This window comes from Barbatula barbatula, assembly GCF_947034865.1.
Source record: "Barbatula barbatula genome assembly, chromosome: 15".
Classification (NCBI taxonomy): Eukaryota; Metazoa; Chordata; class Actinopteri; order Cypriniformes; family Nemacheilidae; genus Barbatula; species Barbatula barbatula.
Window position 1 is genome coordinate 748,608 of NC_136778.1, and position 12,191 is coordinate 760,798.

The 12,191-nt window shown below is 41.1% G+C and overlaps 1 protein-coding gene across 1 annotated transcript; it reads right to left on the bottom strand.

Moving 5' to 3' along the window:
* Positions 1-1,200: 1,200 nt before the first annotated feature.
* On the bottom strand, positions 1,201-9,945 carry dusp10 (dual specificity phosphatase 10). The gene is made up of 4 exons (XM_079474652.1): positions 9,721-9,945; positions 7,877-8,719; positions 3,943-4,311; positions 1,201-3,867 (listed from the first exon to the last, which is right to left on the bottom strand). The coding sequence occupies exons 2-4, from the start codon at positions 8,658-8,660 to the stop codon at positions 3,602-3,604; spliced, it is 1,419 nt and encodes a 472-aa protein (XP_079330778.1). The 5' UTR covers positions 8,661-8,719; positions 9,721-9,945; the 3' UTR covers positions 1,201-3,601.
* Between the last annotated feature and the right edge of the window lie 2,246 nt (positions 9,946-12,191).

Sequence of the window (12,191 nt, forward strand, 5' to 3'; positions counted from 1 at the left end):
GAAAGGGACCGAGACGACGCCTCAGATCAGATTTAACCTGCAGCCGTCAAAACAGTCTCCAGTGACACAGTCGCATCTCACTGCCAACTTTTCCCTTTCCAAAATCACTTCTGGCAATACGAAGAATTAAATGTAAAACACAAAACAGCACCATGAATGCAGGTTTGTTTTAGGGTTATTCAGTCATGACACACTTTTGGGACATCCCCTGACAGCTGACCCTCCTTTAGACGCCCTCAAAGGTGTCACCAAATGTGCCGTGTGCTTTACTTTCTGTGACACATGCCTGTATATAAAAAGTATCTCATATAAATGAGATTAGACTTGGGGATTTCAGGTCTTTCGCCTACAACAAAATGAAAGTAACATACTGTGTGTCATACAAGTGACTCACGATCTATGACATTTTCAAATCAACGTGAAGTTACGCGAGGAGTAACGTCCGAGCCGCTCCTCACGACTGTCTGATGCTTCGCATTTCCTAATACGTCCATAACGGAGACGTCAAGGGCGTCAGCGCTGTTATCAGGGGGCTATTCCGGTGTGCCAGACCCCCGCACGAATGATTGGATGAAATTAATGAGGCGGTACTCTCATCCTTCCTAATTAGAAAGCCCACTAAAACTATTTTGGGGCTCTGTTCCTATGGTGAGAAATTTGCCGAAGCCCTTGTTGACTCCCCGACCCTCCCCGTTCAGACAGTCCCTGTATACCACAGCCGTGAGGGACGAGAGACCCAAATCACAGAACAAATATAGACGGAGAAGACCAACAGCAAAGTTACACAGGGCAACAACACACAAGGCTATAATCACAATGTTGATCTTGTTGTCGAAAGATCAAACGTTGAATATTACATACTAAATCTAAAATGAACAAATGTTGCTATTTGGAGATTTGTAATTGGCGCTATAGTTGGTTAACCCAAAAAGGAAAATTCTTTCACCGTTTATTCACCTTCGTGTCATTTTAAACCTGAATGACTGTACGAGAACCATATTTTGAAGAACGATGGGAACCAAACAACAACGAACCCCATCCTCCATAAGTTGCGTCAGTCAACAAGTTGATTTAGCAAATCTTTCATCTGAAATATCAACAGACGTAACAGCGATGTTCGCCCGAGCAAATACCCATAAAATCGTCTCTAGAGATACGTCTATACAAGATTTGTGCTTCACAAACACTCAACAAGTAACTCAGAATCATTTTTCATTTTGGTTTATTTCCAAACCTCACATTAGAAAAGAACAGTGTTTCGAACTCTGACATTTAAAGAGAGAGCTCTTGGCTTACAGGAAGACGCTTTACCAAAGCAGGTCATGCAAAAACATTGCGGAAGGCCTCCAGCATCATAGCACCTTTGTGGGAAAAGTGATCAAAATAAAAAAGCTGTTGCTTTCCATTTGAAGTCAGTGCAAAAGATAAACAATGCATAGAGATCCGTTTGCCAATGCAAAAATCCCATATTCCCGCGAGTGCACCCGGAGTGTTTCTGCCCTTGAAATCCTTGAGCTGGATTCAGACGCTCGGGGTGACGCTCGCACAAGCACAGTGTGACACCAAAAGTGACAGGAAAACAGCATATGAAAATAAAGCGACTGCCATTTGCATTTGCGCATCGGCCGAGAGATTCTTCACACCTTCGGCGTACAGCAGTAAATATACAAGAAAGCTTTGAAGTGGGTTGAATAGTCGAGATGTGCTTTGCATTCAGAAATTGTCATCCAACATTTAAACTGGATGATCAAAACGAATCGGAAAGAGAAGCTTTGATTCGGTTTCTGGCCTTGAGGGACTTTGGTTCACTCTTTTGTTCCTCTGGTTTATATCAGACTAACATGATAATCATTACAGGTTCAGATAAAGCAGAGATTAGCCCGCTCGTAGCTGCAAAGACAATCGGTTCCCGTATGAAAATGACCCATTGATAAACCATGATGTTTTTTGTTAAGCTCTAGTTATACAAATGATAATAAATCACCAAAAATCATGGTTACTACACTTTTACTATGGTAAAACCATGGTTTTTAAGAGTTTAGTTACCAATAATGTTTGCTGACTGTACATTACTGTTTACTTGACTATTGTAATATCATTCAAAAATCTAAATTTAAATTTGTGTTAACTGTATTACATTCTTGTAGTATAGCATGAAAAAAGTAGCAATATGCAACTTTTCAAATAAGCTAAATTTGTGTAAATCTTAGAATAGAAACATTATTAAGAAAAAACAGGATTTCATTCTAATTTATCAATTGTTTCAAGCCCCAATTTAAAGTGACACACGATCAGCCTCATAATAATGAAACAAATGTCAACGCCGTTCAGCTCAGAAGCGTTCTAACACACAGTACTCCATCTCCTTTACATTAAAAACACACAGACAGTCCTGAAGCGCACACAGATTCATCTCATCACAAGTAGTCCTGGGTTAAGGCACCGATAGAGGCACAATTACTGACGGAAAAGTCTGAAGCTGAGAAGCTGAAATTCACCACGATTCGGCCAGTCTGAGGTCACGAGAACACATCTCACCTGAACTGAGATCAACACAGGAGTATAGAACGTGCAAATATGAGAACAGACGCTTTTCATTCACACACGAACACGGTGACATTCAAATAAAGGTGTGAAAACTTTCCACACTCTTTACCAAATTGAAGACCTTTTGAAAATTAACCACGGTTTTATTATAGTGAAAGTGCAGTAACCATGTTTTTTGGGGGGACAAACTGACCACCATTTGAATAACCACAGTTTTACTACAAAAACCAGACTCAAACTATGGTAACTTTATTTTAACTTTCATTTGAAGATTCAATAGTTGATTTAATTTCTTTGTAGTAAAACCATGGTGTATTTTCATCAGGGTCCTTCACTCATATGGAAATGATCTGTTCTTTTCATCGCCAAGAAAATAATTTTAACTACACAACGATTATTCTATATGAATATACTTTTGTTCTGGTCCATATGCTTTCACTCTTCATGCAATAACTTGAATAATCTGAAGTTTGTTGTGATCGTGATCATGTCAAACGCTCACACACATCGGCATTCACACGCTGGTTAAGGTGGTTTTTATCCAATATAAACGCTGTGATGTCATTAAGATAAAAGTCGCAGATCATCTGGCACGGAGAATATCAGGTCCACATCAAACTAAAAAGCCATAAGTACACCACAAGAGTCATGTAACTGATGGTTATAAACACATCACTCATCTGGTGGCTTGACAAACAGAAATTATTGCACACCGAAGCCTGTAGACTCTTCACGGCCGCGCCAGCGGTCGATCTACTGTATAAAAATAAAATTATAATACTGGCACACACCGAAAGCCTTTATCTTTCCTGTCTCTCCCGGAGGCAAAAGCAAGCACCAAAGCGGCCAAAAGCATCAAATGACCGCAAACACAGTGTTTTTGTCTTAACACCGGACGGGACCGGGATTGTTTTCCTCATGCACATCTCCTTTCCGACTCTCATTTTCAAACTCTCATCCCAAAAGGTCGAGAGGGAAGGAGACACATGTAAGGATATTCCAATGCGGAAATCCTCATTTAGCCCAGAAAAAGATCCATCCGGACCCGTGGATGTTATACGGCCGTCTCCACGCCCATGAGTTTAGGCGTGAGTATACGTGGAGTGATGCCGTTATTAAGATCTTCTTCAAACTCTAAAAGTTGACCCATGAAGTTGAGGTTGGGGGAGATGATGGGCCGCCGAGATTTGACGAACTTGTACGCGTCTGTCATGGTCATCCAAGTGTGCTTCATCAGGTAAGCGATGACGATGGTAGCGGAGCGCGACACACCCGCCTGGCAGTGAATGAGGAGCCCCTGACCGGCCTGATGAGCTTCTTCTGTTGGCAACAAAACAAAACACTTTGGATCTCAAAACCCTCTGTGAAATAAAGCACGTGAGAAAGAAGTCATACCTATGAACTCGAACGCCTCCTCAAAGTACTGCCGCAGGTTCTGTTTGTTGCTGTCGGTGGCCGGCAGACGTTTGTAGTTGAAGAGGCCGAGGTCATAGTGATAGAGCGGCAGGTGTGTGGTCACGTTGAGGATGTAACCGATGTTCAGCCGCTGCATTTGATCCCGGTCTTGAGCGTCTCGTTCGTTGCCCAGGAACAGGAAGGGAAGGATTGCGGTTAACTCTGCATTTTCTATATCTGGTGTGGAGGGTATAGAATGAGGTAGCGCCCCCGACTGGCCCGTGGCGGTACTGCCGTCCTGCCCTTCTGACGGCTGGAGAGAGTGTTCGCAGAGGTCCTCGTGGCTCTGTCGAAAACCAGTTAGACCTCCTGAGACAGACGGACACAAAGATGTTATTCGAAGGCGGAAAATAATAGACAGACAAGCTCAAACGGCTCTTTAAAAGCAGATTGCTCACAGTATTGATTGTTTTTCATTTCCAAGCGAATGGACACCGTAATCAAATGAACGATAATGCTGAATATTATAATAATCAGATTAGCATCAAGAGCTGTTTAAGCATCAGTAAATGAATAATTAACATTTTATAACAAAAATATTTATTGAACTACTTAAATTATGTATTTAATAATAAGCAATGTAAAGTTGACGCGTTCAATCCCAAGAACACACAGATGTATTAAAGCATTGAAATCTAAATCACTTTGAATAAAACCACCTGTCAGACGCATACTGTAAATGTATATAAATATGTGTAATATAATACTAGACGTGCATAATACTTTAACCAAGACAGCACAGATAGGTCTGTATCTGCTAAAGATCTGGAAAACATCTGATAACCATTTTCATTCATAAACATCTTACAGACATCTACGTCTATATGACATCTGACAGAAGAATTCTCAGAGACGTGAAATACATATTGCAGATGTAAAGGCAGACATCACATAGACGTCTACTAGATGTATGTGTGCTATCAGGGAACGATACATATAATATTTAATATAATGCTAGTATATGTAAGGGAAAGTGTTCAGGCAGCCGGTTGTTATGGCAGAAATAAATCCCAAAAGTGTGATCTATGTGAAGCGGAGGGTCTTATGTCACACTGAAGGGGCTTATTTCACGATAACAGCCAAATGCTTGTACATTATCCCCCTTATAACACGGCTACTCATTTTTACCGAATGCAGAACTTCCGTGAGGAAAAGCTGTTTACGTTTTAAAGTAAGAAACGACGTTCAAACGTCACGAAAAGGCAATTTGGTTTGTAAATATAATGTCATATATGTTATTAAAGAGTAAAGACTAGAATAGAATAAAGGTCTGTAATGTGATGCGTATCGTCAGAGTGGTTTAACACCCACAGGAGCCCCTCACGTCTTTAAGCAAACAAATATCAGCAAACAAGCTCAACATTAAGTGTCACTAGACATCTGTGCTTCCTCAAACAACATGAATCTGATGAACACACAGCTGGAAGACATTGTCTGTTAAATTTCAGTTAACCAAATGTGCAGCAACTGTTTATCCATCACTTTATCTCACACCTGCACAGACACAACCAATGCTGATATCATCTAACAGGAAATACCTGTACACATCATCTGTCCGTCTAAGATGATAATACACCAAACATAACAAGTATTGAACACACTGTAACAACACAGATCATCAATCTCATTCCAATAATCACAGACTTTGTTCTCAATGTGTTGCGATTCAGTTGCTAGGGTACTTCTGGCTGGTTGCTAGGTGGTTGTTTACAGGAGGAATTAGTTGACACCACAAAAATAAACTCATCAACGGCAAATATTAGCTCGCGTGTCGTACGCAGTACACGAGCAACATTTGGCTGCTCAGATGTTCTCAAAGTATGCCACGCAAGAACTGGCAAATGTAGAGCGAGCAAATGTATGAGATGCTCGAAACAGCCACGCGTTCCACAAAAAGACAAGATAAACTCACTTTCTCCTACACCGTCTCCAAAGATCAACAGCACATACTGCACACGTCAATAAAATGAATAAATTGACTTTTCATGAGATTTCAGACAGAATAATGATTTTTTCCCCTAAACCAAGTACGCTGCCTACTCCGAAGGACCCTAATAAGTGAACACAAATGGACACTTGACCAAACATAAGCTTTTAATACGAATTTCAAAGTGATTTTTACCTGTAAGCGATTTTAATTGATGCTTTTCAGCATTGAAAAGTATATTTTGGTTCGTCTCATTTGCTTTCAATACTCCAGACAAATAACGTTTTAGAATAACCGTGCGAAGAGTAGCGAAATGTTGCCGTCTCCCTTGGATGGCCGTGTGTCTGGGATCTCTTAAAACGCTGTCTTAGCAGTGGGTTTACTTGGTTTTGGCACAGAGCCACGGCGCTCTGACACATCCCTGTGTGCGCTCGCCTGCTGACGCTCTCCAAACATGGGAAAGATGGTAAGCGTGTGGAATGCGACTGGTTCTTCACCATCAGCTGCTGGCAGGACACACGGGAGCACAGGCATGCGGTGGCACATGGCCCTCGCTCCGAGAGCTCAGCCCAACAGAGCCGTGTGGCCCGTGTCCCTCTGTGACAGCAGCTGCGTCTGCATGTATGTACTCGACTGGACATGAAGAGTCAACAGCTCACAAAGCATTTCCACCAAATCTACTGACCACATAACGGCTCGAATACATGATTCATTACGAACAACTCCTTCAGTCTGTTCTTCTCACGCTTCATGTAGTAACTATTTAAGAAATATTCAATGAAAATGTCAACCTTACCATGAAAAAAGTTTTTACCAACAAATTTTACTCTCCTAACAGCATAGATATTAACATTTGGTGGTTGGGATACCCATTTATCCCATTTATAGCATTTAGTGCATTCTTTTTCATAGTCCGGTCATTTTTAGGATTTAAACATCCCTAACACTCCATATTGCTCATAAATGGACACATGAATATGAAAATAAAGTAACTTTTTTATGTTCTATAAAGAGTCATCCCTTTTCTCTTTGTTGGGTGTTATTCCTTCAGGTTTGTGCATTTTAATTCACAGAGATCCTACAAAATGTTTTGTCTGTTTTTTGTCACATCCATAGCGCACGTTTATGTCCCTTTATTTTGTATATTTATCTAATGTTTAGACTTTCAACAAGGGTTTAGTAAAATAAAAACAATGTGCTTGAATATATTGGTAACAAAAACATTCCCTGAGTGTTTTCGTCACATCCATAACGCTGGAATTTACACTTTATTAGACGTGTCAGATATGTCATTTATATTTTATAAAGAAATTGAATATATTAATATAGAATTTAATTAAAATTAAACATGCGTGTGTGTTTTCATATATACAATATTATTATAGACAGCACACACACATAGATTGCGTAAACAATAACGTTCATTTTGCATACGATTAGTCGTGATGAATCGTTTGACAGCCATATGAATTCGTTCCGTGTCACGCAACAGCCAGACAGAAATAAACCAAACATTTAAACATTCACACAAGATTTCACAGTCAGTTTCTGCAAAACATCCACACAATTTCATAACCTGACCACACAGAATGAAAAGCTTACGTGGGTGTGAAGATGGCACAAGATATGGGTTTGGAGAATGAGAAAAGCATGATTATTTCAAATGATTGGTTCAAAAACTCCAAGCGAAGTAACGTGTTGAGTAATGTGTTAGAAGGTGGCAGTGTCTTTGAAAGTACAGATTCATACATTCATATGCCAATGAAACTAAAAGTCATTTCTAGACATGAATAATTCTGCAAGTTCAATTTGTGAACGCTTTGGTGTTTGTGAAATTAAAAGGGCCGCACGCGAGTTTCTTAACAAATCTATTCAGCTGCTTCATCCATTCGCTCCTTCAGTATTAAACTACACACCAAAACGCTCAAAAATGAACTTTTCTCTCACCTTTAAGAACGATGGGGTCCTTTCCTTCCCTTCTCAGAGAGTCCAGGACCACGTGCAGGGGCTGAGACGGCATTAACCGCCCGGGGTCGACGGTGGATTCATCGTACACCACCAGCTCTTTGGAGAAAATGCCCTTGAAGGATTCTTTACTCTGCCGACAGGAGATGAGGTCCAGCACTGTGATCTTGCCCTGCTGGAGTCGCCTGCGACTGATCTTATCCGAGCAGTTGATGTGCACCGCGCCGCTGATGTGACTCTTGTTGAAGTCCATGAAAGGCCGACAGTCGATGATGACGGGCACGGGTCCAACGGGGTGGCCCGCCGGGCAGTGCGTCAGCTTCCTCGCCAGCTCGTTGGGTAGGATGACCCGCACGGCGCCCCGGACCACGGCCGAGGTGAGACTGGGCGCGCTGTATGCCGCTCCGCGGCCCGCGGGGGCATCGCCATAGCCCGCTCCCGAGTTCAAGTCCGGGCTGCTGGCGCTGACCTGGCTCTGGGAGCGCGTCTGGCCGTCTTTCTCATAGGTGGTCACCGTGCAACAGCTGGCACTGCTGCATCCACACGTCAGCGAGCGCGTGGAGCCGCCGGACGAGGGCATATACGAAAGCTTGGTCGTCTGGATCTTCACCACGGTGGTGCTGCTGCTGCTGATTACCGTCGCCTTGCCGACGGTACCGACGGTGGTTTCCAGGTAGCTGGTGTCCAGGCAGAGTCGGAGGTCCTGGGGTCTTATAGGCCTTGGCAGCGCCACCACAATTCTGTCGTCGAGTGGAGATGGAGGCATGGAGAGACCTCAGAGGACAGGCGCTCCAAAGAGAACGACGGGTAGAGTTGAACGGTGCTCTGAGAGAGAACGTGCATACATTATTGTCAGAAGTTAAAGGGACGGTTCACACAAAAATCCAATTCTCCTCATGTGTACATGACTCTTCTTCGGAGGAACGCAAAAAGAGATATTTTGAGAAATGTCTCAGCGGTTTTGCGTTCATACAATGGAAGTCAACGGGGTTCGGTGTCGACGATTATCAACATTCATCTAAATAACTTCTATTGTGTTCTCGCTCACCGTGACATGAGTGACCAATAAATAATGACATGCCATGCATTACTTGTTTTGACTAAATTCAGTCATTTGTAGATTTGGGGCGAATACTTTTTGAGGCGAGAAGCTCCAGCTGCACACCACTGCATCGCACAGGAAGTGTACAGTCTGTACTCACTGCACTCGATTCATTGAAGCTTATCAAACACGCATCTCGTCGGTCAGACCTCTCTCTGCGTACCAGGCGGAATTGCTGAGCCCATTAAATGCAAAAGAGCACGCAGCCCGTTCTCGAGCACGGCATGTGGACGTGCTTCGCATAAAATATGAAAAGGTTCTGCATCTACGGCCAGACACCGTCAGTATTTCATGTGGCGACGGTGCATGCGGTGCGCGCATCACGGCACACCAGACACATCTGTCAGATACCCATCACATCACAACTCTGTGCTCGGACGTGACTGAAAGCAGCAGAATAAGTTTTAATTGTTTAGCCTGATTCAGAGAAAACACAGCTAGAATAAATCTCATAAACACAATAATTAAGACAATCAAATAATTTACACCAGAAAAATTACTGCTTTTATCAATATAGTTTGCAGATCTCAGAAATATCGTGTAATGACAACAAAACAACTCTAAAAGAAGAATATCCGTCCTGTAATATTCGTTTCACGCGCATAGCTATTATAAACTTTATAATAAAAAGCATCGTGTGTGATTCTATATGGAGAAGGACTATATAGATCTATTTCACGAGCACAATCTGCGCACTATTAAACCTACTCAGTGTCGGACTTACATTAAACGCGTCTTTCGGTCTCTTCCGGTGCGTGAAGTCGGTCAGCCGGTCCCGGAGTCCCGCAGCATTTTCCTCCCGTGCTGCTTTGCTCTCGTTTAAAGCTCCAGTTTGAGTTTCCAGCGGGTCCGTGTCGGCTTACTTCAGACTGACGCGCGTCCGAACCAATGACGCTCCGCACTGCCGCCGGTCACCGGAGCGCAGGGTGATGTCATCGACAGCCAATCAGACGAGAGCTCGCCGGAACCGGGTTCAAGACGCGCGGCGGAAGACGAACGCGCAGAATTGTGGGCTGTTAAAACATTAATAATAATTGAAAAGGTGTTTATGACTTCGCACGGCGCTGCGCAGAACGATCGGCGCGTGACTGTGAAATATCGCGAGAGCGCCATGGCGCTACTTTGATGTCATACGACGAGCGGACTGCGCAGCGCCGAATGTATGAATGTAAAATGACACTAAAATGAAAACAACACTCGAGACTGATAGTACAATAAAACAGAGAGGCAAAGCTGTGTTTTTGAATAATTTGATCAGAAAATACTGTATAAAAGATTAATCTAGATGAACAATGTTTACATTTACATTTATTCATTTGTTTTACATTGCATACATCTGCCAAATGAATAAAACAATGCAATGTTTTACAAGACATTAACAAACATCCTTACATATAATATTGAACAGACGTATATGCTAAATATACACATAATATAGAGACTATATACATATATTTATGTCATCTTATAGAAACATTATTCACCTTGTTTAATAGACAAATGCAAACATATTTTCATTTAAATTTTGTAAGACACATAATAATAATAATCTGATTAAAGCGTGAAATAAAAATTATTTTACTTGTACAACACTTGAAAATAAATTATACTTATATTAACACATATTATACTACTTTAAATTGTGTTGTGTTCATGTTAACAGATTTTTTATTTTTAATAGATTGTAGCTCAGTGTGGTGGGTTTAATCCCAGGGGGTCGCACATACTTAGAAACAAATGTATAGTATAACGCAATGTAAGTCGTGTCTGCGTAACTGTAAATGTCATAAAACAAACAAAGAATTAACATAGAATGAAGTTATTACATGATCTAGATTATTGTAAAATATCAGGAATAATGTGGATTTACATAAAACACCAGCATCTGTTTAAATGCTCTCACACACACTCCTGTTGACCAGAGAACTGACTTTAGAAAGCCCATGACTGCAATTCATAACCAGAAGTATTATGGGATTTTCCTCTCTCAGAAAGCAATGACAACATTCATAGTCTCTCATCTTGTGATTTGAAATGTTGCCACAAATACTCATGAATCATTTGTAACTAATAAAAGAAGCCGATACAATAAGCTCTTTACTCATGGTGTCAGAAGCAAGTGATATCTGAGGTAGCACTCATCTGTAAAACAGGTTCTTAGAACGGCTGTTATTCAGTTGTAAAGAAAGTGAGATTAAAAAGACTTTATCTTTGTTATAAATAAACATTGGCACCTGCATTTGATATCAAAAGTAAATAAAGATAGGTGACGTCAGATACTCTATTTTAAATATGATCTTCTTTTATTGCAGCATGAGAATATATTTAGATAACCGCACACGCATGTCAGTGGAAAAACTAACGTTATGCGTTGTGATATTTAGAAGCTTCGGAAGAGGAAGTTATGCAGCACTTCCTCTTGTGCAGAGGTGTTTAACCTTCAGAACATCTACATCATCCACCTCATGGCCTCACATGAAATAATCTGCGGCTCAATACAACATGTTGGAGATTTGTAACCATGTTTCCAAACAATTTCAACTATGATTTGTGTGAATTTTTGATCAAGCACATCACAATTAAATACATTAAAAACTACACCAGAACGTTTGAAAGGAACATGGTTGCAGAGAATAGTTATTAGGATCAAATGTTGGTAGTTTAGGAGATAAATACGCTTAAATGTCAGGAAAATGAAAATGTCAAAATGCAAATAGATTTTATATTCCTTATGTATGATACAATTTTGTGTGATTCAGTTGTGTGGGAGGCAGTTTGGTCGATTGTGGAACATCTTGCTCAATATCACCGTTCAGATGGTCATGAGCAAAACAGCCACACGTGCCACTCGCATACTACAATCCATCTGTCTAATGACTCTAAATCTATTCTAACAGGTTTAGCAGAAAACATAGTGAACATCACTGCCCGCATGACTCAAAAGATCATAAAAACCTGCAGAAAAAATATTATTTCTATTTTTCATTTGGACCAAACGAGCTGAAATGTTCATGTGACCTGAAGTTTTAAAAGATTCTGCATTACATTAGGTGAAATTTGTGATAGTTCAATGACCTCTTTTATTCACATGTAAAGTTTCATTGCTTTCACTGAAACACACTGTTCTTGTTGGAGAAACAGGTTTAAATCATACAGATCTGATGTCATTAAAGCAGAAACAAGACAAACCAACTA